Source organism: Manis pentadactyla, chromosome 9, assembly GCF_030020395.1.
Source record: "Manis pentadactyla isolate mManPen7 chromosome 9, mManPen7.hap1, whole genome shotgun sequence".
NCBI lineage: Eukaryota > Metazoa > Chordata > Mammalia > Pholidota > Manidae > Manis > Manis pentadactyla.
In genome coordinates, this window is record NC_080027.1 from 94,168,832 (window position 1) to 94,194,751 (window position 25,920).

Consider the following 25,920-nt stretch of genomic DNA (forward strand, 5'->3'; position numbering starts at 1 on the left):
ACAAAGGGAGGAAGAAATGGGTCAAAGTCATTTACTGAGGTCAAAGATCTTGGGTCTTGGCATAACAACTGAGGTTGGTTAAAAGGTACTTTGGAAGGTAAGTTAAGAGCAGTTGTTATTTTATGGATTGTAGAATGTGGACAATTATGATAATCAAGGGTATCATTACTATTAGTACAGTATTATAGCAGCAAAGTAATAAAAGAAAATACATAGAACAAGAAGTCAGAAAAAGTTATCAATAGGGTATTTTTTTATAGGGAGATACACATTTTCTGAAAGTCATGTAAACTTGAGGAAACAGAGTGGACAGCATGATTCAGAGTGGGAACCAAGTTATCTAGGCTAGTCAGCAGAGAAAAGGAGAATTAAAGCAATATGCTTCGAAAGGAGTGCTGGGATGAGATTCTGGGGAAAGGCTGCCGAAACAGGGAGAACTGCTGGCCACAGAACGTCATGCATTCCTGAAGCTATCAGCAGGGAGGAGAGCTACAGACCCAGGGGGAGTTTAATTTCAAAGTAATAAGTTCTCAGCAAAGGGTGAACTGAGGAAGCAGCAGTCTCTGTGATAATGGCACCATAAGGAGAAAGCATAAAGAGGAAACGGGATGTGAGTGAGGCAAACAATAATTGCCAGCGGAGCATCATGTGATCTGGGAAGTGCCACATTGAGGTAGTGTCTGAGGCAGTCATGGGTGGAAAAAGACGAGGTCAGGGGAGGGAGAGCTGGAATTCTGTACAGATGAGTTGAGACTGGCATGGTCAAGAGGTTCTGTGACCAGTGCTGATGTCCTTGGGGACACTCTCAACCTGCCTGACCTCTAACCAGGGGCATCCCCAGACTGAAGAACAGTGGATCTCACACTCCTCTGCAGGCTGTAAGGGGACTAGAGTGATGGCTGAGGCTGCCCCACAGACCAGGATGGGGGATCAGGAGTCAACCTACTTGCAGAACTGGCAGCATGGCTGAGGCCAAAGATCCCAGAGGCAAGTCCCTGAGATGCTGTGGGAGACATCACGGACACACTGCCATGGTCTACATGTGGATAAGAAGGAAACTGAAACAGAATGACTGGCAGTACCAGAGGAGGTGCAGGGACCTGGAGGACTGAATATCCAAATGGCAAAGGCCAGGCCATCTATATAAAAAAGAGGACTCTGACCCACAGCCTGCAGCACCAGCCCTGGAAACCAACCTCTTACCTACTACACCCAGCCCAGGAGCCTGCCTGCTCTCCATCAGATGTGTAGGATATCGGGCTGCTCTCTCTAGTAACCATTCATGAAACCAAACAAAACTGCTATAACCATTGGTCCCAAATGACCAGGACTTCATTAACAACTACCCGCTTCCCTAATTTTTATCCTCACTTCCAACTTAGAACCAAATGAAGAAAGCCAACTACAGAGGATGCCCTGATTCCCTTGAGCCAGCCTCTAGCTTCTCCACCCACACTCCTACTGAGTCTCCTAAAGCCATCCCTTCTTCCCTATCAAGCCTGCCAAGGCCTGCCTGACTTTGAGTCTCTGCCAAATGCAAGTGCTGGTGGCTGACCACTTTGCTGTAACCATCCCTGAATCAACAGACTCCATCTCATGGAGTTCGTTTTTATTTACTCTCACAGAACCCAAGACTAAATCAGGAGAAAGAGAAGATTTACAGTAAGTGAGGAAGTGAGAGAAAAAGGAAGCTAGTCATGAAGAGATGTGGGGGATTTCTGAGTCCTTGGAAGGAAATGGAGATGATTAATATTCATATATTGCTTGTTATGAGTTCCCTGATGCTTTGTTCCAGGTCTCTATAACTTATACTGAATCCTCATAAAACCTTGTGAGAGACCCTGTTTAATCTACTACTTTCAAGGGAAATAAAATGAAAAGAGCCTTCATAACCCCTCAGGGTGGAGTGGGGTCCAGGACCAGATGTCCTCCTTTCACGGTCAGGCAGCTCCCCCAAGCCCGCCCTGACATGCCCACTGCAGTTCCAGCCACAGTGTATTTCCACAACTGCCTTGTTAACTGCATTGTAACTCCTCGTTCAGTCCTTGGTGCTCTGTCAATAGACATTGGATGAAATATTTAGTATCTTGGTCAAGTTTCCCAAGCCAGTAAGTGGTAGAATATAGGTTTGAATTCAGATTTTTCTGATTTCAGAGTCTGTGGTTGTTCACTGCATTAGGTTAAGATAGAAGTGGAGCTGCTAGGTGCCATGGTGAAGACAACATTACAACTATTGATTCAAGGTGGTGAAACACAGTAAGGCCAGGGTGTTGGGAAATAAATTCTAGAGTTACTAAGGATGATGGCAAGTATAGGGTAACTGGAAGTTTTCAGTAAGACTCCCTGCCAGGCCTTGATAGTGATATGCATATAAGGGCCTGTTTACACATCAGTATGTTTACCCCAGCAGAACCACAGGTCCCTCAGGGGATTGCCCATTGGGGTAATGGGTAGAGAGTAGCAGCCATTCTCTCCTCCCCTCCATTCCTGGTACAAAATTGGTCAGGAGCCTGTCAGTCACCAAGGACCCACCCATGGAGTTCCTCCAGGAAGGGATGGGGGAAGGACAGTGCACGCAGGCTGGAGAGAAAGGACTTGGGAGCGTGCAGGGAGAGAGAGAGCAGCGCAACTGGGATCGGGAGGAGAGAGACTGAGCCATGAGAAATAAACCTTCAATTCCCAAACTACCCTTTCCTTTGTCTTCCTTCAGTTTCATCAGGTCTTAGGGAACTTGCCCCTAGCGGGGAATTGCCTTCCTCCTGGAGCCCCAGGAAGGGATGGCTCTGATGGTCAGGATGTCTGTTGGCCAGGTACAAAAGGAGATGGGAGAGTCCTGGGAGTTAGAAGGTGGTGTTGCCTATGATAAGGAGAGAGTGGATGATGAAAGAACATTCCATCAAACCAAGATGAAGATAACCAAGCCAAGGTGGTACCACAATGGATTGTCTCACTGGAGATCAGGACTGGCTGGGGTAGAAAGACTCACAGTTGCCCTGCTTCTGTCCTGTGTGTTGGAGAGAGATGCAAAAGTAGAAGCTCCCCAGGATGAGGTTGGGGGAGCCAGATAGCACCAGGGCAGACATAAGGAAGTGCCCACTGCATGGCTGAGAATGTAGAACACACAGGAAGATCCAGAGAGGCTGCAAGTTCTGGAAGACATGGCTGCATACAGAACAGGATGCAGCAACCAGGATAGCGATTCCAGCAACCCAGGGGAAAGGAAGCAGGAGGATAATTGATAACTGGAAGGACATTTTCTGGATAGAGGGAGAAGCCATGTTGAGTCATTAGGATTTAGCTACTGAGATGGAAGAAATAGACCCAAATTCAGGTCTACAGACTGAAACTAAAAATTGAGTATCACTCCCCCCCAAATGAAAAGAGGCATATTTCTAAGGCTCTTTTTTGTTCAACATACCAATACCTGGTAATGTGTGTTAAAAGATCCTCAGTATTTCATCTTAAGAAAGTTGTTATAGTTCGACTTCTATAAAGTCACTTTCTAGGGGCTGGCATTTGCCATCTAAAGTACCCAGCAGTCTTCACTACAGAGTGAGGTGAGGAGACAGGAAGAGCCATTCCACTGGGTAAGGCTGAGTCACTGGCCCCTTGCCCACAGAACGTTTCTATCTGTCATGTAATAAGATTAGACGAGGAATTGCAGACGGAGTGTTCAGGAGGAAAATGATGGCAACCTGCTATTGTTCTATTTGCTTCCCTAACAATCCCAATACAACTTTTCTCCCAAATCCAGTCTGGAAAGGAAATGTATTTAGGTACAACTTTCGAACATGAAGGAATAAATCTAAAATGTATACTAATTTCTCCCAGATCCTTTGTTCTGTATATAGTACTGTTGCCCGGTAACTAGACTATATTGCATCATGGGTTCAAAAAACAAATTTCAGTTGTCTTTTCCACACATATATTTTTTGTGCCACACATTCAATCCTCAAGGTAAAATACCTAGGATAAAACTCACATACACATTACCAGGTTGTTGTTGAGTTTAAGCTAGAAAAGAGGAGGCACTTAGCCTAACACTGTCCATGAGAAAAGTCACAATTAAAGTTTGTTATAAGCTTTAATTCATAATGATTATAACTTTGTGGCCTCACATCAGCTTTGCAGCAACATGTATATAAAAACAGACTTCTTATCTATCTGCCCCCCAGCCTTTGGTACTTTTCTATACCCTCCCTATGACCTCGATCTCAGAAAAAAAAAAGTAGCAGCTCAGAGAAGAGTTGGATGAGGAGATTTATGGGGATAAAACCATACTCTGATGGTTCTGCCAGTCAGAAATGACCCTAGGGAAATGTTAGCTAATGTAACTGAAGACACATAATACATAAATAAAATGGTAAAGCCGTTATAATTTCTAGATTAAAAATAAGCCATGTACTATATTGGGACATTGAGGAGGCCTGTGTCTTCTCAGAGACATACTTATTTATTTAATCCTTAATTTTAAACTGGAAATTTTCCTGAGGTGTGTGCTTTTTAATTTCCATTTGATGTGACAACTAGCCCAATGTCCACTGTCCATTTGGGGCACTGATTTGCCAGGCTGTCATGAAGTAAATTACACATATGGAGGGCTACAGAAATTTCATTTTTTACAGAATTGCATTTTGTTAAACACCCCTTTGCACAGAATATGCCCAAAGTGTCAAGTGCATTAAATCATTATTCATTCTTATTCCCTTGGTCCTCCTAACCCAAGGGGGAGCTGGGTGAGCATGTGTGTTTACCACATCTTTCTCCCTGCTGTCTAGGGCTCTCTTTGCATTCTTGCCCACCCCTAAAAGAGAATTTTTGTTTGTTACCTCTTACCGACATTTATTTTGACAATTTTTTTCTGAGAGTCCATCCTCATCCTCTCCCATGATATCCACAGCTGAAAATATCAATGCAACGAGAATGGCGAAGCAGCACACCAGGGCAAAGATCACAATACACTTCTGTTGGGACTGCAGGAGAGAGAGAATAAAAAGGAGAGTAAGTGGAACGCTTTTGCTTAGGAAACTCAAGACCTGACAGTGTTTCAAGCTTCCATGGAAGTCCATTGGGAAATGATTACTTTTGTCAAGGCCTGAGAAGGGCTGCTGTCTGTCTAGGGCATTTGTGCTTATTCTTCAACACAGCCCTGAAACCCCCACTAACTATGGTAGAACCTGTTAAGTAGTTCAAGTGCCATATCAAGACTGGTGACCAAGTCTGCTCTTCTTTCACATCAAAAGCAGTCCAGGAAAGATCACTACAAGACCAATTATTGCAAATTAAAAATGGCACATGGGGTGGCTCCATGATTATTCTCTGTTTCCTGTACTACCACCACCTTCCAGACTATGCATATTGTATCAAACTCTATATCCTCTTGCCCTAAGACCTTTACAGTGATGGTTTCAGGAGAGATGTCCTTGGGTGCTCATTTGCGTTCTGGCACATTGATCACATTATTGGATCTATCAGATATTGGCATTATGGGCCATTTAACTGGCATAGTTCATTTCAAAACATAAAACACAATCATAACATTCATAGTCTTGATACGATTTCCACTTAGAAACACAAGCTGAAAGTCTAGCCACTCACATCCTTATTTCGAGGCCCAAGTATAATTAGAGACACTCCTGTCTCCAGGCGTTCATGGCCAAAGGTGGTAGAAGATACAGCCATGATTACTGGGCAGGAGCCATGGCCACTGGGACAAGCAATTTTGCCTGGGCTCCATTTATTATATAAATCTGAATGGGGAAGAATAGAGAAAGAACAATTTTTAAAAGTCTTTGTGCAGCTTTTCGGTCTTATTTCGAGAAGGTGAAGGGTGATCTTTGACCAGGCAGGCAGCCATACTCCCTTGGAGATACATATGTGTACAGACATACATACTTCAGAGCCTTGTCCAAACCAGCTGGCTGTGCCTCTCCTACCATTCTCCTGCCCTTTATTCCTACAGCCACATAGTCTCCAAAGAACCAAGGAAATTTTCAAAGCTCAGGGTGCAGTTTGTCCAGGGGCAGCCTGAGATTACAGAGAATGATGTTGCTAAGGAATAAAGGGTGCCTCTGTGACCAGGCACTATCAGGTCAAATGGCTGTTTCCTTTCAGTGTCTCTTAACCCTCCCTCAGATCTCAATCCCCAAGAGAGCCTCGATCCATGTCCTTCCCTGCCTGTCATTAAGGTCTTCTACTCCACACTCAGAGAGGAAGTGCAGAAAGCCCAGGGTGGACACACCATTGTTCTTGTACACCAGGTGGGGATTACCTCAAGCCAGAGCACAGTGCCAAACAAAGAGACAGTGCTGAAGAAGTAATTACCGTACAAACAAATATAAAGTGAATGAATGAAATGGAAATCACAATGGCATACGTCTGAGGATGTACAGTGACATGAGGTGCTTCTCTCCAGACTCCATGGTGGCCTTCCTGAAAATTAGTTTGCACCCATATTTTAGTGACTGTAAATCTTGCAGCACATGCTTTTTCTCTCTCTGCGTGAGTTAGAGGCAAATCCCTGGCCATGTTTACTAAGTATATAAAACTCTATGGAATAGACTGTGCATTTATCTTGTTCCTTTATTTTCCATCACCCCCAGTTCCTCACTAATTTGATTTTGAAGAACCAGCATAGTGAACTGGTTGAGGGCTCAGACTTTGAAACCAGCTACCTTAGATTCTACTTACTGGTTTATGCCTTTGGGCAAGTTAATGTAGCCTTCGTGCTTCAGCTTCTTGGCCCATAAAAAGGAGGTAATACCACAACACCAGCAACAATAATAACTGTCTTATTGGGTTGTTGCTAATAGTTAAGTTAAATGAGATCCTATATGTAAAGTACTTAGAACAGTACCTGAAAAATAAAGGGCAGGAAATGAGTGTTCACTGTTGCCAGCATATTGTTGCATATGCACCTCTCTGAGCTGCCTCAAATATTTTGGGAAAATGAGAGAAAGATATGAGCAAACAAACAAAATACAAGAAAAACTGTAAGTATGTGTAAAGGAGAGGCAGAGAGGTACAGAGGAAGGACAGGAAGGAATGAGACAAAGAAGGAGGAGAGAAATGCAAAATGGAAATATTTTAGGATACAATTTTTGAGAAATTGTTCTAGGTCAGTCTTAGAACTCAGAGCTCTAAAGCAGTGTCTCTCAAACTCAAGCATACATCAAAATCACCTAGAGGGCTTGTTAAACCACACAATGCTGATCCCATTTCCAGAGTTTCTGGTTCAATAGGACTGGGGTGGGGCCCCAAAATATGCATTTGCAACATGTTCCCAGAAAATGTTGGTGCTCCCGGTCCAGAGTGCACACTTTGAGGAATCAAGATATCATCTACACTAAATCCCACTTAATACATGTTCATTCTTCAAACTCACCTTTAGTTCATCTTCAGACAATAAAGGGATCATGATAAATACATCCTATTAATTTAAATATGAATCTTGTAAATTATTTTCTTTGTGGGGGTTTAAAAGTAATTTTAAACAATTTTTTTTGATTTTGAGTTTTCTTCTGCCCTTTACTTTTTAATGATACTCATTACTTGAAGACTCAGAAAATCTTTGCTATTAACTATTTTGAAAAACACATATTATACAAAAAGAAATCATTCAGTCACACTCAGACATGACTGCCACTTAACATTTTGTTCTAGTTTTTTCTTTTACTAAATCTACCTATCTAGCAATCTGATAATACTGGTATCATGCTATATATAGCTTTATATTCTACTTTTGGTACTTGATCATGTTTTAAAGCTTTTAAATATTCTTTTAGAGCATAATTTAAAATTGTTGCATAATATTTCATTGTGTGGATACATCATTCTCTCCTTTAAGAAACTTTTTAAAGTCACTCATTTTACAACAGAAAAAATGATTGAACATTTTTGCATTTTGTCCATTTTCCTTGTAAGTCAGAAATAGAAACAAAGAAGCTTTGAGAGAAGTTTAAAGTAATGCAATCATAGTCACATTAATCCAGTCTAGAAGAAACTCTAACTTGGGACAATATAGCTAAACATCAAAAACAATCCTGAAGAGAGCAGCATAAATATACCATGTCAAGTACTATGAATGGATCCTAGTAAGTTAATACTAAATGCTCCATCTACAACATTGATTTGTTTCACTTTACTCTGAACTTTATGATAAAATTATAAATAGCAATTCTAGTTAATTTGTGTGCTATTGGAAGTATTTTGATGTAATAACATTCAGATTTCTATTAACTTCTATTAATTTATTCTGTTATCAAATTCTATTAAAAAGAAAAATTGAGGTAGTTATTTTCATTTTAATTTGTCAAACAAGAGAATTTCAGGCTCTGATACTCATTTCTAAATGTCTCTTTGAAACAGTGCACTATAACAATGTAAGGCCATCCTACTACTACCCCTAGTCCTGTTTATTTTTCACCTCATCAAAAGTGAAAGGCTATTTACATGGTAGCACAGAAGCCTCATAAATGAGACCAAACACCAGATTACCAAGAGATTCATTCATTTTCAAATCCTTAACAGACTATTTCAGATCGCTCAGGAACCAACTCGGAACACACCTCTGTCTTCATTAAACTGAACCAACAGAAGCAGCTTTAAGGAGAGCCCATGAATATGCTTATAGTCTAAGCTCTGCCGAGGCATTCGACCCATTAAGAGAGAACAAAATCTGAGGGCTACCATCAGCATCGGTCAGTCTATAGTTTTCATTACAGTTTATTTTGAAAAGAATTGCTTGCTTGGTCAAAAAACAAATCTACCTACGGTAACATTGAAAATATATCATATCCTTACCAAATCCATTTCATCTTAATACAGAAAAAGGGATACAGGACCTTTAGTTGGGGAAAGCGTAAGTCCAGGGAAAGGAAATCCCGGGGCAAAAGACCTCTAAAAACCAATATCAGTCAAAGGGAGAAATAAAGTTTAAAACCCATTTATTGCTCACAAACTGCAGTCCCAGGCTGTCTTCTCTGCTCAAGCAGCAACCACACCGCCCTCCCCCTCACCTCTTAGGTACAGATAAGCCCTCTGTTGCCCAGGTAATCACCCATTGATATGGAGATGAACTTCTCCACCCCTGAGGAAAGATGAAAATGCACTAAAGCCATACTTCTCTCCACCTCTGAACGCCTGTTGGTATTGCAAATGTACCAAAGCCAGGTGAGATATTCTGGAAATACTACAATTTTACCCACAGAAAGAATATTAAACTTGAAAATTAGAAGTACTATATGTTTCCAACTTGGACTTTGGTACCATTTGATAAGCTCTTAAAGGGAATCTGCACCCCACAGAGGTAATATGTAAATATGCAATAATTAACCATAAATTAAAATTATTCACATTTTTAATTAACTGACCATGACAAGTTTTTTTTTAAACAAAATCAGGGCCAAGTCTTAATAATAATTTTTCTGTGTTGAGCCTACAGAGCCAGAAGTTCTGGTACAAATACTCTCCATGTGAAAGATGGGAACTTAGGACCAACGACACTGAGTTACTGAGCTGTCCCAGGTGACCCAGCCAGCTGGAGACAGCCTAGGGATTTAATTTAGGTCACTAAATCTAACATCTCTAGTTCTGTTTTATAGATCTAAACTTTTTTCTTTTTCGGTTTCTTGACCTTGTTTTCTACTTAATTTTAGCTATGCTTATTTTATTATTTATTAGTTAACAAGTAATATTAGTTTAAAATATTATCGGTATTATTATTAATTTTTAGTTAACAAATTCTCACGATTGTCCATTAATGTAGAAATGAATGTTAAACATTTGGCTGTAAGCTGCGGAGATGGCATTCCTGGGCCTGTAGGACTTTCCTAGGAATCTAAATGTGTTCCTATCTTGAGTTCCTGGACACATTGCCAGAGAAAACAGGTCACCCACATAAGATCCAGAGTTACCTCAGCTAATGACTTATCAAGCTCCTGAAAAACGGCCACATTCTGGAACCACATCAGAAAATCTAGACTGGAAGTTGCATAAGGGCTTTGCTTTGAAAATCCTTTTTTAAAGAAGTTTCATCAGTTTCACTTCCCACATACATATTTAGGGTGCTATCTTAGAATTTTTATCTTCTCACTCTGCACCCTTCCCCTCCCTGACAGACTCTAATTTACTCCCAAGTCTTCCGTGGCTATATGTAGTATATAGGGGCTATGTATATTGTGGGTAAAATTGCAGTAATTCCAGAATCTCTCACCTGGCCTTAGTGTATCTCCATATCAAAAGGTGTTTCCAAGGGGTGGAGAGGAGTAGTCATCTTGTAAGAATAGAAATAGGTTAGCGTAAGAGTAGCCATCTTAAGGGCCTAAAAGCCATTTCATGAGTATGTGTGAACTGGGTCTGGGTAAGGCTGAGAAAAACAAGATAATCAATCATGAACACCGGAATAAGGCAGTGGTGACCCTTGGTCAGCTAACCTTGGTCAGTAAATCCTACATACCAAGCTTATCGTGCGGAACCACCCTGACAATTGAGGGATGGTCTTATCCTGCTCTTGCCTAACCCCAGGATGTATGTCCACCCTGACCTCTTGCTTAACCCCAGGATGTATGTCCGCCCTGACAATTGAAGAATGGTTTTATCCTGACTAACCCCAGGATGTATGATGTATATCTTGCAAGAATAATGTATAGCTGTGGGAAATTACTGTGAGTTAAGTGCTTTGAAAATGCTATATAAACCCTTGGCTCTGAGTGCTCGGGGTCCTTGTTGAAACCCGCTGTGTCGGGCAGACACTTGGACCCCAGCTAGCTGGAATAACGATAAACCTCTTGCTTGTTGCATCGATCTGCCGTGGCCTTCGTCTCCTCACTGGGGGGAAGCGCAGACCGGAATAAGGCCATTGGGTCTTACAATCTCCATATCAATAGGTAATTACAGGGCAAGCGAGGGCATATCTGGACAGGAGAGGTTGGGTGGGATCTCTTTTTCTGCAGCTGGGTTGCCAGAGACAAGGGAGAACAGAAGGGGATGACTGGTTGTAAGCAATAAACAGGTTTCCCCACTTTATTTCTCCTTTTGACTGATTTCAACTTTAAAAGTTTATTTGCCCCAGGCTGGGAACATATTTTTCCCTCCGGAGTTTCATATTTTCATATATATATATATATATGTGTGTGTGTGTGTGTATATATATATAAAATATATATATACACCAATATATATGATAATATATATACACCAATATATATGATAGGGAAAGATTTACAAGGACAGCAATTTACAAGGACTAGCCAGTGGCTCCTTCTGTCTCGCCCCCCTCAACACAACAGAAAAAAAAACACTCCCTTGGTTTCCTGCTCTGCCGAGCACTGGTTCCCAAGGTTCACTCCCTGAATTCACTCCCTAAACTCCCTCCCTTTGCCTGCTCGATTGCTGTGCACGAACGAATGTTACAGATAAGGAAGCAGAAAGATACAGATTGCTCCCTTTGCCTTTGTTCAGGGCTCAGACTTATAGTAGATTACTCCCCTCTGGGCCCGCCGGGCATGAAATAAAGCCTCAACACTCCAAGACCTCCGAGTGCTGTTTGGTTCTTCTGTCAGTGATGCAGTCCAGGTTTTTTTTTTCAGTATTTTCCGTAACATATATACTCCCCATGTATATTACCAACCAAGAGTACACTGCTGAATACCAGACCCGCAGAGCAGTGTTCCCCCCCACCCTCCTCTAGGTCCTCTGCCCCCAGCCCCCAATTCCTGGGCTCCTGTGGGGTTTTCCCATAGGAAATGCCTTTCCCTTTGCCCCATCACTAGGGCTCTACAAAAATGCAAATGACAACATCCTGAGGCAGTGGATAAAGAAATGCAATTTTATAATGTAGCAGAATGAGAACACTAATAGGAGGGGGAGGGCAGAGGCTACACATTTTAGTAGAGATTTTAACAGACATTTAACAGAATTCAAATCTTGTCTAATTACAGCTCTATAGGGGAAAATGCTGCCTACTGCTTGAGTACATGTCCACATGGCCCTCCTCCTTACCATTAATTTATTTATCAATCTCCTTTTTCAAAGACTCAGGTAAAATCCCACCACGAGCCAGGCACACAGTAGAGGTACTTCCCCACTTGGGGAGGACACTCTATAAGCACACTGCTTTGGGGAGCTGGGTTGAGTACAAGGATATTTGAGCCAAGAGCACTGGGCCACAGAGCATTCGGTTTCCACCAGGAGAATGCCATTGACTGTGGTCTCAGGTGGAAAGGAAGCTGCGCTAGTAACTGTCAAGCCATTCACACACCTTCTTTTGGCTCAGTCATTAATAGCAGTTGCTCTTCAATCCTTCATCTCTTCCTTCCATGACATATTTGTCACTCCGTTAAAAGCAAAACAAACCACCATACAAACTCCAAAATCACAAGCTATGTTAGAATATCACGGAACAAAGAAGAGAAAAAGAATAAGCATGGTTTCCACATTCTTTCCTTGGAGCATTGCTACTGCGATTCTTCCATTCCTCAGAGGCTGATGTGGATTCTGCTTCTGTTAGTCAGGAAAATAGATGTAAGCAGGTTGGAAAGAGAACAAGGTCAGTTACGTCCCGTAGAAAGGACTCAGAAAGCCAGAAAAGACTCAGTTAATCAGTTAAAGCTCAAAAGGTCAAGAGAAACTTGGCCTTGAAGGTTTGAATATTTCCCCAAAAAGAAAAGTTTCTGAGCACAGCCCATGTCTTCATTGGGTCAATTAGATCATTATAAGATTTACTCTAGCCTGCTAAAAAGGCCCACCTATAAACAGTATAATAAAGACAGGGTGATCCCACCTTAAAGCCAAAATTGCATTTTGAAAAAAAACAGGAAGTTTGAGAAGAAAGATTCTTAACATACTCTTTAGCAAACAAATAACTCTGCCCACCTTGGAGGAAGGGCAGACAGTCTCAATTGAGAAGCTAATTTTGCACAATTACCTAGAGGGCTGACTGATAAGAAACTTAATGTCTCATCAAAGATACTTGAGACCACTTAACAAGCCCACACACTAGCCCTTTGTCACATTTCCAAAAAATTATTTAAAGAGGAAACCCCCAACCTTTCAGGGCGCTCCTCTCTTTCAGGTCACCCACACCTGCTATGTGGGTAACCTTTTAATCTTGAACTTTTTTCTCCAACCTTTCAGGGCACTCCTCTCTCTCTCAGGTCGCCTGCACTTCTTTCTCTCTAACTAAACTTTAAATAAAACTTTTACTTTGCTTCACTACTGTCTCTGTCCTTCAATTCTTTGTCGCGGCAGGTACAAGAACTGAGGAAAATAAACAACGCCTCCACCCCAACACTTTGGCACCAGGGTTACACGTGCACTTATTAATGGCGCCCATTACTATGGCTTTTCAGGTTACAAAGCCACCTGCATAATACCTGTCATTCCTGCTCTCCCCTTTCCTGACCCTCTTCCTTGGATCAATGTTCCCAAGCTGCCTGATGACCCAGGCTATCCCTACCAAGCGCATCCTGGCCTTCCCCGCCGAGTCTGCACGCAGGGGACTCAGGTTAGTGGCTTTTTCAGGGCTCTTTCTGGACAGAAAGTGGTATCCTTTTGTCCTCTATCTCAGATGCCACTGTGCAGGCAGCTGAGTTATTTGCCTAAGGGTAATGCTCCCCCATTCTCAGAGGTGACATGGGTCCCAGCCCTAGGAGCTGAGCCATCCAGTCTTCTGTAACATCTAAGTAGCATTACTTGAACTGCAAGGACATCAAATCAGGGATTCCACAACTGTCCGCCTCACAGAGGAGAGCTCATTCTTTCACAGTAAACACAGCTTCTCCCAACAAAAGCATCTAAGCATGGCTGCACTCATTTCATTCTAAACAATAGAATCTCACATTCTAGATTAGGGACAGGACTCCAGGCCCAGGACAACCTCACATAGATAGATTACTCAACAGTGAAAGGGTACCTCGCCACGACCTTCCTTACCCCCAGAACGGCTCAGGAGACACGGGCCCATGCAAGAGATTTTATTATCTGAAAGAGAAAATAGCTGCCCCCAGAGAGAGGGAGCAGCAGCTCGTGGGTGAGGAAGTGCATTTTTAAGGAGTAGGGGTAGGGTGTGTTCTGCATTAGTGATTGGATCTTAAGGGGTGGGGGTCTTAGTGCACCAGAATTTGCCTTCATTGCCATCTTTTTCTTTTCTTAATTGGGCCTCTGGGGCACTGGGCATAGAATCTCATTCCCTAGCTACTTCCTGTTGGAAGGGGGCACAGATTCTGGGGTTAGCGAGGCCATTGCTGTAGAGTTGGGGAAGGGTGGGCATCCTGAGATGATTCGTGATGTCATCTAGCTGGTTTCATTATTCTTCATGAGAAGGCCTTGATAGCCCTGGAGGAGTAACTGGTTGACAGTATGGTTAGAAATTTTCAAAATTTGATTTTGAGTGAATTTTTTGAATAGGTTAATGAAGGAGGGAACGAAAGGAGAATAATAATAAAGGTAATAGGGGCTAGGAGGGGCAGGAGCCAATTGAAGGGGTAAGGGAACGGATTCTTAGGAGAGTTTTCTAGGAGTTTGGAGGCTTGTTCATGGAGGTGTTTTGCACCATCCCAGATGAGACCAGAATTGTTGGTGTAGAAGCAACATTGTTATTGGAGTAGGGCACATATGCCACCTTATGCAGGAGGTCCTGTTTTGGTTGTAAAGTAGATTACTGGAGGATTTGTAGTCTGTGGAGTTGAAGGTGTAAGTGGTCCCATTGGGACGAAGGAGAATCGTGAAGAATGCATTTTTGAGGTCAAGTACGGAGAAGTAAGTAGAAGAGGTGGGGATAGTGGATAATAAATTATAGGAGTTAGGGACTACTGGATGGATTGGAATAACAGCTGCACTGATAATTCCTAAATCTTGAAGTAGCCTCTAAGAGCCATTAGGTTTTTTGATAGTCAGTATTAGGGTGTTGTAAGGGGATTTGGCTGGTCGTAGGAGCTGTTTGAGTAAAAGTTCCTGGATAATTGGCTGCAGGCCCAGTATAAACTCTTGAGGGGCAGTAGGTACTGAGGTTGAGAGGGAAAAGAGTGGGGTCCTTAGGTCTGATAATTACTGGGGGGCAGGTGGCGATAGAAGGGATGAGGGTATCCCAGACTACAGGGTTGACCAGGTGGGGTGGCAGAGGAAAAGGAGAGGGAGATGGGTTCGCAGTGGGTTGGAGGGCAAGTAAAAGTGGGATTGAAGGCGAGTCAGGGTTGAGGCGCAGTCCGGGAGTGAAAGTAATGGAAGCTCCAACCTTGTGTAATAGGTCTCTTCCTATAAGGGGGATGGGACAATGGGGAATCACCAAAAAGGAGTGAGAGAGGGCAATGCCTCTAAAGATGCAGTGAAGCATGGGAGTTTGTAAAGGTTGATGAGGTGTGCTCTCTACCCCGACTATAGAGGACTGTGAGAGGGAGGTAGGTCCCCAAAACTCCTTCAGGACTGAGTAGGTGGCCCCGGTGTCCAAAAGAAAAGAGATGGGCCTACCCACTACCACAGTGGTTATCCTGGGCTCCTGTATAGTGATGGTAGTGGTTGGGTGGTTGGGTGGAGGAGTCCTGGGCCCCCTCAATCATCAGTTGCCAGACCCAGAAGGTCTGTGTGTGAAGTGTTAGAGCTGGATGGCCTGGCACCTCTCGGTGTGTGAGGACAGTCAACAGCCCAGTTTCCCTCCTGATGGCACTTAGGGCATGGACCGGGGGGCTTCTGGGGATTTGGGCAGGCTCTAGCCCAATGACCCATTTGACCACATTTGAAGCATGGACCAGGAGGTCCTCCTGGCTGCTTCCTAGGGAGTGAGGATACCCGAGCACCAGTGGTTGGGATAGGTTGAAAGGCCTTAGCCAGCATCTGATGTTTTTGTTTACGGGCCTTTTCATCTCTTCCATTATATACTTTGAAGGCCACTGCCAGGACTTCTGCCTGAGGGGTTAAGGGTCCCTTCTCTAGATGTTTAAGTTTAGCCTTAATGTCGGGGAAACTCTGGGTGAAGAAGTAGGTCATTAATAATTGTCTCCCATCTGGGGTCTCAGAGTCTAGATTTGTATATTGTAAAAGAGCTTTGGTGAGGTGGTCTAGGAACATAGAGGGATTCTCATTTTTATCCTGAATAACCTCTTGGAGTTTTTCATAGTTAATGGCCTTATTGGCTGACTTCCCGAGACCCACCACAAGGCAGGTGATGAATTGATCCCGACTGGTGACTCCCCCTGCCGTATAGTCCCAGTTAGGGTCTTGGTCAGGAACCGCTTCAGCACCAATTGGATGAGCTGGAGTAGTTTGGTGAACCTCATTGGTGTGAGTTCTGGCCTGTTCCCAGACTCGCCTACACTCCTCGGGCAAAAGTGTGTTGGATAGGATCATGTGAATATCATGAAAGGTAAGATCATATGACTGAGTTAAGTACTGGAACTCTTTTATGTAAGTAGCTGGGTTGGAGGTGAAAGAGCCTAATCTTTTCTCAATTTGAGATAGGTCGGAGAGAGAAAAAGGGACATGGACCTGGACGATGCCCTCTGTACCTGCTACTTCCCGTAGTGGGGCTAGGATCTGGGTTTGAGAGTGAGTGACTGGAGGGCTTGGTGCCAGACTGGGTGAGGGAAGGGGAACTGGTTGTGGAGGAGGAGGAGGTACTTCGGCTCCTGCGACAGCATTAGGGGAGCTGGGAGGGTTGGGATTTTGATCTTGCAGAGGAGGTTGGGGTGGGAGAGGAACTGGTGGTTGAGGGTGAGCTGTAAGGGTTTGAGATTGGTAGGGAGAAGTTATCAGGAGGGTCAAAGTCAGAGGATGTGGTGGGAATTGATGGGTGATGGGGTGAAGTTTTTTAGAGAGAGGAGAAGATGTTTAGGATTGCAAGGGAGACAGAGAGGGGGCTTGGTTTGGAGGTAGGAGAAAGCCTGTATGTATGGGATCTCTTTCAATTTGCCCATGTGCTCACAGAAGTTGTATAAGTTGCGGAGAATTTTAGGATCTAAAGAGCCATTGGGAGGCCACTTAGGCTGACTGTCCAAGGAATATTGTGGCCAGATCTCATTACAGTAGCAAATAAGCTTAAAAGGTTTGAGGTCTGGAGTGTGGTGGAGGGGTTTTATATTATTGAGTAAGCACCCTAGCAGTGAATCTGTGATAATGGAGGGTCCAGATCCCATGGTGAGAATTAAACCATTCACAAGTCACTGAGGCATCCCAGAGCGATTGAGAAGTCATGGAGAAGACCAGACACAGTTAGGGGGTTGTCACCACCTCTAACCAAGCAGTTGAGGTGAAAACGCCGAGGAGGCTCGGTACCTGGTATCAGGAGTTTACAAGCAGATAAAAGGAGACTGGGCCTCAGTGAATGAGGATTCTCACCATGGGGAGGCAGAGAAGGGTCAACTATGGGGATCAACCGTGACTCTTAAAGTCATGGTTGGGGGTGCCCCTCTCCCGGAGGAGACTTTGGGGGTGCCAGACACTCAGTGGTCACTTCCCAGGTTCCAAAGGGACATTTAAGTCGACCATGAAGGGGAGACTTACCAAATTGAAGGCTGGTGTTGGGCGAGAAGATGAGTGACCGGGGAAATGGACAGTGAGCCCGTGGAGGCGGATCGGGCAGTGAGGGTTCCCAGAGGAAGAGCAAGGTCAATGGGAGAACCTCATCCAAAGTCACGGCACCAATGAAAGGGTATCTCGCCGTGACCCTCCTTACCCCAGAACCATTCAGGAGACACAGGCCCACACAAGAGATTTTATTATCTGAAAGAGAAAATGGCTGCCCCTGGAGAGAGGGAGCAGCAGCTCGTGGATGAGGAAGCATTTTTAAGGAGTAGGGTAGGGTGTGTTCTGCGTTGGTGATTGGATCTTAAGGAGTGGGTGACCATCCGGTCTGTGGTGATTGGATCTTAAGGGGTGGGTGATCATCTGGTCTGTGGTGATTGGATCTTAAGGGGTGGGGTCTTAGTGCACCAGAATTTGCCTTCAAACAGCAGACAGGTAAACAAATCAATTAAACATGACTTGGATAGACATTTCTCTGAAGAAGATATACAACTGGTGCTCATCATCACTGTAGAGATACAAATCAAAACCAAAATGAGATACCACTTCATACTCATTAGGATGGCTAGTATCAAAACAATGGGAAGAAAACAGTGTTGGTAGGGATGTGGAGAAACTGGAACTCTTGTGCTTTGCTGGTGGTAAAGTGGTACAGCCACTGTGGAAATGGTGTGATAGTTCCCCCAAAATTAAAAATAGAATCACATATGAGCTAGCAGTGCAACTTGTAGGCATATATCCAAAAGAATGGAAAGCTGGAACTAACAGATGTATATATCCATATTATTAGCAGCATGATTCACAATAACCAAAAGGTGAAAACAATCCAAATCAACCAACGAATGGATAAAACACATACATATTTAATTATATCCATCCACTTGGATATATATATTGATTTTGAAATAGACATACAATGAAATATTATTCAGTCTGAAAAAGAATGGAAATTATGACACATGCCACAGTAACAGATGAACCCTGAAAACATTATGCTAAGTGAAATCAGCCCAACAAAAAAGAACAAATACTGTATGATTCCACTTATATGAGGTCCTTAGAGTAGTCATATTCATAGAGACAGAAAGGAAAATGGGGTTGCCAGGGCCTGGGGGGAGGGGAGAGTGGGAGCCGTGGTGTAAAGGGCACTGAGTTTCAGTTTTGCAATATGAGAAGGGTCCTAAGGACAGATGGTGGTGCTGGCTGCACAAGGTGAATGTACACTTAATACCACCAAACTGTACACTTCAAAATGGCTAACATGTGAATTTTATGTTATGCATATTTTACCATGATAAAACATTCAAAATAAAAACCCCAACAACCAACACCTGCTGAGTTTGGACTTCATCAGCTTTGCTTCCCTACTTAGGTCTCTCCCTAAATAGTCTTCAAAACCGCCGAATTTAAAACCCCCTTAATAGTCCAAGATCTTGGTCCCTGGCTCCCTCTCATCTCACTCTTGGGTCTTCCACGCTTCAGAAACTTTCTTCCACATTCCAAGAAGTCAACACATAAAGAGCTTAGAAGGCATTCCTTGCTTCTCCTGCCGAGGAGAAAACAAGCTGGACAGTAGTCCAACAGAGAAAGATCGAGATGAAAGGCTTCCACTATAGCAGGTAAGAGGAGCAGCCACTTTGGTTTTGCCACTTTGTATACAGCTGTCACTGAGTTCACCCACATGCACACAGTCTGCTTCCAGGTGAAGTCTGTGTTCTAACCATAACCTTCCTAGCTGCCCTTCAGATGGCCCTACTGCCCAAATACAGTGCAACCCAAATACAGGGCACTTGATTGCTTCCCCTCCCCTCTCAGCAGATTCCTCTCTGCATATACATGGTATTGGCTCCCTCTCAAATAAATTTCAGCCCATTTCCCTAATATCCAGGGATTGTGCAAATAAAACCATGTGTGTAGGTTTGCACAGGGCAGGAGCTAGAGACAAAACCAGTCATTGCTAAATTATCAGGTGCTGGTGAAGAGGGAAATGTGTTCCAAGAAACATAACAATATAAATTAATAGCTAAATTACAGCAAAACTCTTTGTTTCTTTGCTTTTTTTTTTTTACTTTCATAAAAAAAATTGAGTTTTACAATGTCTTAGATCAAATAGAAACACATCTCATGTTTCATATTTTTTGTAGCTGCAATTTTTTTTTTCTGACAGGTTTACCTTTCAACAGTTCAGTTGTTTTCCCCTGTGGTGACTTTAAGGATGGTGCTTGTCCCCAACCCACTTTCCACTTGGGCATGCACAAGGGCATGCTCAAAGACTGAGACCCTTGAATTCTGCTCTGATTATTGCCTAAAACACCTATTTTTTAAATTCTACCACCCAAGTTGCCTTTTAGCAGATCCACCTTTCTTTAATTTCCAATGAAACATACAGATAAATCCATGCTAATATATTAATGAATGCTACCCAGTTTAAACAACATGCTTCATTTACTCTCTGTGGCTTTCTTGAGGAGCCTGTACAACACTAAGGCCCTTTGGGTTCTACAGCAAGCCAAACATTTCTAGGCAAGAGATGAAAGGAAACTAACATTAAGGAAGTTCTTCACTCTTCCAAATACAGTACAGGGAGAAGTTTTCATACGTATTTTAATACCTGAGATTACTAAGAAATGTCTCACTTTCAGTGGGTATGCTCTCACACCCCTGGGAGAAATATGTGTTCTTTTCTGCCTTTGGAGTTTCATTGGAAAGCCTCCTTTGAACAACAAGCATCACTATTATCCTTCTTAGAGATGAGGAGATTAACAAGCGATGAGTCATTTGCTCAGACAAGCATCTGGTAAACAGACCTTGAATGCAACCCACCAGAGCAAGCTCACCAAACCACACTAAGCTGCAATATCCTGGGTGCACTAAGGAATCTCCTTCATCCCGAATTCCCTTCCTGGAAGTTTCTCTCTTCCCAGAGCCCTGCTCCAGTCTATCCCTTTCTTCATTTCAGTTCTAAATTGCTCACTAATGACCCGCTAACTTTTGAATAGTTTGGATCTTAGGTGCTTTATTTTCGAACTTCAGCACATCTGTAAGACCATCCCTTGGGAAGCCTTTTAAATTAACTCATTTCTGCCCTTCTGCTTTCTGATATTCCACATCACCTTTCAATCAAAGTTTTCAATCAAAACTTTTGTGACCATCCACTTTCCATCATCATATTCATCCAAGGGCCTGTGTTCCTGCTGCCTTGGGGAAGGCGACACATCCTGTACCTCCATGGCTTTGCTTTCTGTCCAACACAAATGACGTGCTATGACCTTGTGATAGTCTGGTGCTTGCTTGTGTGCAAAAGCCTGCCTTCTGTGTTGTACACATCAACTTTCTAGATACATGTGAACTGAAGAAAATGCCTTCCTCTGGAGGTTACAGTACAATCATATCCTACCTCCAGGCAAAGCTCACTGCTATGAATGAATTCGCAGGGAGAGAGAGAGAGAGAGAGAGAAGAGAGAGAGAGAACTAAAAAGAGTAAGAGAAAGTTTGTGTCTGCTGCCAGATGTGTCAAACAAAAAGACCAGATATCCTTGGGGATTCTGAAGATTGGATGAAAAGCATATTTTCTTTCTGTGCTGTACAGCTGTTTAAAAGTGTACCCGGGATTTGTTTCTTTCAGGTATGGTAAGGTGACAGACAAAGAGACAATTGGCTTCAAAAAATAGTTTATTACTTACATTTCCCAAGAGGAGGCATCAGCCTTTATTGTGGTCTCTGAGGGAAGGAATGGGCAAGGCAGAGTAGCTGAGTTTAAACAAGAATTGCATAGTTAGGATTGGATGGGTTGATTAATTTTGGTGGGCTCTGGGCTATCAGCATGGTCTCTAGTTGTTTGTTACCTGGGTCTGGAGAGAGAAACATTGGCTTAGTGTATGAAAATTAGATAAAAGAGGTGGTTGGGTGGGCTTCTGGATGGTTGGTTTACATCTGAAAGTCATGCCCTCAGGCAAGTTGTTTGCTCTAAGAATTAGCTAGCTCTGGGATGGGCAGGCTCTCAGGGATTAGCAAGTCTCCTAAAACGTCAAATCATCATAAAGTACAGAAAGTTTTAAAAACATGATTAATAACAATGCAACAGCCTACTTACCAACTGCAACCCAGAAATGTTATAAACAAAGGAGGATCTGGAAACTAACCAGTGCTAGTGAGCCCACAGTCCCATTGTTTGTGACCTGTGAACCCACAGCCCTGCCCACTCCCACCGAGGGATACTACATCTTCATAAACCAAAAGCTGCCTCTTCTTAACATGAAAAACCACACTGGAGTTGAAATCCATTTGACATGGAATGACATCATGCTCTATGCCATATTTATGATTGAAGGCAAATTCTGGCACGCTAAGACCCCCATCCCTTAAGATCCAATCACCACCGACCAGATGGTCACCCACCCCTTAAGATCCAATCACGAACTCAGAACACACCCTACCCCTACTCCTTAAAAGCGTGCTTCCTCACCCACGAGCTGCTGCTCCCTCTCTCTGGGGGCAGCCATTTTCTCTTTCAGATAATAAAATCTCTTGCATGGGCCGGTAAGGAGGGTTGCGGTGAGATACCCTTTCAATGATGAAATGGCCAAGCCCAGAGGTGTAAATGATATATTCTCTTGTTCAACAACAGGGCATTCTGTTTTCTTATATGCAATGCTTAATATTGAGTAATACACTCATTATTAAAAGGGTTTTCTATAATGGTACTATATTGAGAAATAATTATTTAACAAAAGAAAGGCTCTTTTAGGACTGATATTAAAACTATTAGTCTACTTTTGGACAGTGGAATCTGGGGATGTGTCTCAGATACAGATATATGTAAGATGGTATAAGAAACAGAAAGGGTCACAAATGTGGGGAAACCCTCCTCTAAAGCCCAGGTCCAGTGAAAGGTTCCAGCAGAGGAAACCAAGATGTTAAATGACATTATCTATCATTTCACAATAATCACTGAGTCCTTAGGTAAGAACTTAACCTCAGCAGAAACAATAAATGAATCAGTGAAATACATTTGGCTATACTTCAGTTCCCCAAACTAAAAATGAATTGTCACACATAGTAGGATATTTGACAAAGAAACACTTTGCAGGAAGGTTTTGCACTAACCTGATTGCCTGATGATGACAATGCACAGCTGAGCAAAATTCATTCATGAACCCTTCTCTTCATTCAGAGCTTCTCTCAACACCATCCTAGGCCCTGGAGAGTTAGGGGCAAAGAAAACCAATACGGTCCCTCCTCTGAGAGCTCCCATTTTAATAGGAGAGACAACTAATAAATGAGAAAACAAATAAATAAGCAAAGTAATGTGCAATGTTGAAAACCACCGTGTAGAAAAAGAACAGGCTGCTGCAACGGTGATGGGGGGCTGGCACCCCAGTGGGTGGGGTGGTTAGGGAAGGGCTCCTGGAAGAAGTGACATTTTATCTGAGAACCAAAGGAGCTCACCAAGTGAAGTCAGAGGAGAAAGATTCCAGGGGCTGGGAACATCATGAGTTGTATGTTTGCTGTTGCTTCAGCTGGAAATGCACTAGGTTAGAATCAGGAGATTAGACTGATTATACAGGAAGCAGGGACAACTCCTAAGGGCCTGGTAAACAATGGCTAATGATGAGCATTTTATCCTTAGTAAAACAGAAACACATCAAGGATATAAGGCAGGAAACTGGCATGATGTAACTGAACTTCTTTTCTCTGAAAACTTTACTCTTGAAAACTTTGCTGCCTATTTCCCCAAAACAAGAACACTCTCCTCCATAACCACAGTGCATAACAATAACAACCATCAAAATTAGGAAATTAACACTTACATAGTGTTACCACCCAACTCACAGACCCCTTTCAAATTTCACCAATTTACAAGTGGATTCAGCTGGCAAGCATGTACTGACCCTGAGTTTCATATCTCCCCAGCCTCCTTTAATCTCTTGACCCTTCCTTGACCTTCAAAACCTTGTTATTTTTGGAGGCCAACTATTTATAAGAATGCCCCTCAACATGGGTTTGTCTATGGCCTCCTCATAATTAAAGCCAGGTTATGCATTTTTGGCAGAAGTACCAGAGAAGGGATGCTGAGCTCTCGTTGTGTTCTACCAGGAGGTGCCCAATTCAGATTTGCCCCATTACTGAGGATGTTTAGTCTTTGATCAAGGTGGTATCCATCAGGCATCTCCACTATAAAGTCACAACTTCCCTGCTATAACTAAGAAGTATTTAATAGGAATATATTTTGAGACTATATAAATACACTGCTCTTCAAACTTCTACCTGCTAGTTTTAGCTTTTAGTGATAACTCTTACTTGAATCAGTTATTACTTTTATGGTTTCCAAAAGGTGGTTTTCTGATCTATCATTCCTTCTAGATTTATTAGTTGGCAAGGTACTGAAAGGAAGAGCTTCTCCTCTCCTATATTCATTCATTCACTTAACTAGTACACACTATAGATTCCTATGTTTTTCAATGTTATCTGTTATTGTTAGTACTTATTTTGATGTTTAAATGTCACCAGCTGTGGCCACTGGGAGCACCTCCAAGCAGGCCTCTTTGTCCTCTTGATTGTCCTAATTTTTATTTGAGGGCTTCCCTATTTTATGCATAACCAAATGTTCCAGGCACATGCTGTATATCTCTGCCCGTCCCTAGAAATAGGTTTTCCTCTAAGAATTTCTATTTTGTTTTAGTGGAGAATACTAATCAGAAACTTAGATCTAAGTACTAAGCATGATGTTATTGGGATATTGCTTCTCCCAGGACCTCCCAGTGCACAAGCACACAGAGACACTATTTTGAAATGTGTCTCTCTATGTTAAAAACCTGAGTTCACTCATCTCCTCAATGTCAATCACATCCCAGATTCATTCACACTTTCCCTTTTATATTTGTAACTCCCGTCGCTGACAGTAAGGAATCTGGTGCCCACTATCTTCAATATGTGTACATATTTGTCCAATTCCCCTATGTAGAACCAATCTCCCACTGCTGGACCACTGCCTCTCTGACAGCTTCCTCACTTAGCTCCAAACCTGCTGTTGCCTCCAAATGTATTGGGGAAGTAAAAATGCAGAGGGTTGCTTTACCTCTTCAAAATGATTTCCATGTCTGCTGGCGGGGAAGAGATTTTAAGAGGGCAAGAGTAGAAAGAATATCAGGGAAAACAGGAGGTCACCTACTCACCAGTTTAATCAAGACACACATGACTTTAGATAAAAATAAGTGGAAAAATCCAAAACATGTTTGAGTTAGGTTTGGAGAATTGGTTGATGGGTTGGAGCTCAGAAGGTCCTGACATGTCCACTACATCAGGAAAGGGAAGTGCCTCATGGACTTGGGTCCATGGAAATTGTCAGTGGACCTGGATGAATGTACTTTGACTACTGTAGTAAGGATGGCTACACGGTGTTGAAAAGTGAATGAACAGTGTCTTTCTAGCAATAGGGAGAATCAGTTATCAGCAGAAACCTTCCTGATAGAAAGCATGTAAAATTGTTAATGAAATATTTATTTACTATATGTTAGCATCTTTAAACATAGATATAATTTATCCCCAGGAAAGTAAGACGTTTCATTATATGTGTCCATTAAATAAATACTGAGATTTTTAAATTACATTCAAACAGATTTTACATCTCCTTCATTAAGTTTCTTCAAGGACTGGTATGTTTTTAGCAAAACATTCACAGATGTAGAATCATTTCTCTTAGACCTGAGGTGAGAGTTCTGAGGGCAGAATTAGCTTCCTCAGAAGAGTCTGACTTGCAGTGGAAACAAAGGCGAGCTGTCCACTAAGTCCGAGTCTGGCACGTCGCTCCCTCGCTCTTTTCCTGTCTCATGCTGCTGAAATCCACGGTGGTCTAGTCCTCGGAGTCTCCGTCCATTATCTTGAATTTTCTTATGCCACTAGTTAGCAAGCGCTTCTCAGTTTTTATCATCACTAATTCTATTTCCTTTTAACTTTCAAGATTTTTGTATCTTTAAGAAGTTGCTCGCTGTCCTGATCTTTTCCCTTTTCTTTGTTTTCCATCATTCATTCTCCCCCTTTTCCCAACCCCCCATCTTTTCCCTTTTGAGGGATTCTGCTTGGACCAAGCTACATATTGATACATTTCTTCCTCCCTTCACTTCTGTTTATTTTTTCTTTCCTTTAGTGCTCCAGAAGCTTCTGCCCCTGCTTGTGTCCAGTTTAATCTTTAAGTGGAAACTGTACCGATTTTCATAAACACAAAATCTGCGAGGTACTTTCCCTTGAGTTCTAGCATTTGGGGCATCCTTGCCAACACAAGAAAACTCAAGACTTTTTAAATTGAAAAGGAGGTTGTATTCGTGCTATGCATAATCTTAAATATATGCCACAAAAAGCTTTTACCCCCTTTTTAAATACAGCTCTGTGTCCCAGAGCCATGGAATG

General features: G+C 42.6%; 1 protein-coding gene across 7 annotated transcripts in view; it reads right to left on the reverse strand.

The window, feature by feature from the left end:
• PLD5 (phospholipase D family member 5) overlaps window positions 1–25,920 on the reverse strand; it is a 406,964-nt gene that overhangs the window by 246,865 nt on the left and 134,179 nt on the right. For 6 of the 7 annotated variants that reach the window (XM_057507828.1, XM_057507829.1, XM_057507830.1 and 3 more), the window contains exon 2: window positions 4,837–4,973. In XM_057507828.1, coding sequence (XP_057363811.1) covers window positions 4,837–4,973 — 137 coding nt within the window. Of the gene's footprint in view, window positions 1–4,829; window positions 4,974–25,920 lie in introns of those variants that run through there. The other variant, XM_036919037.2, reaches the window with a different exon arrangement.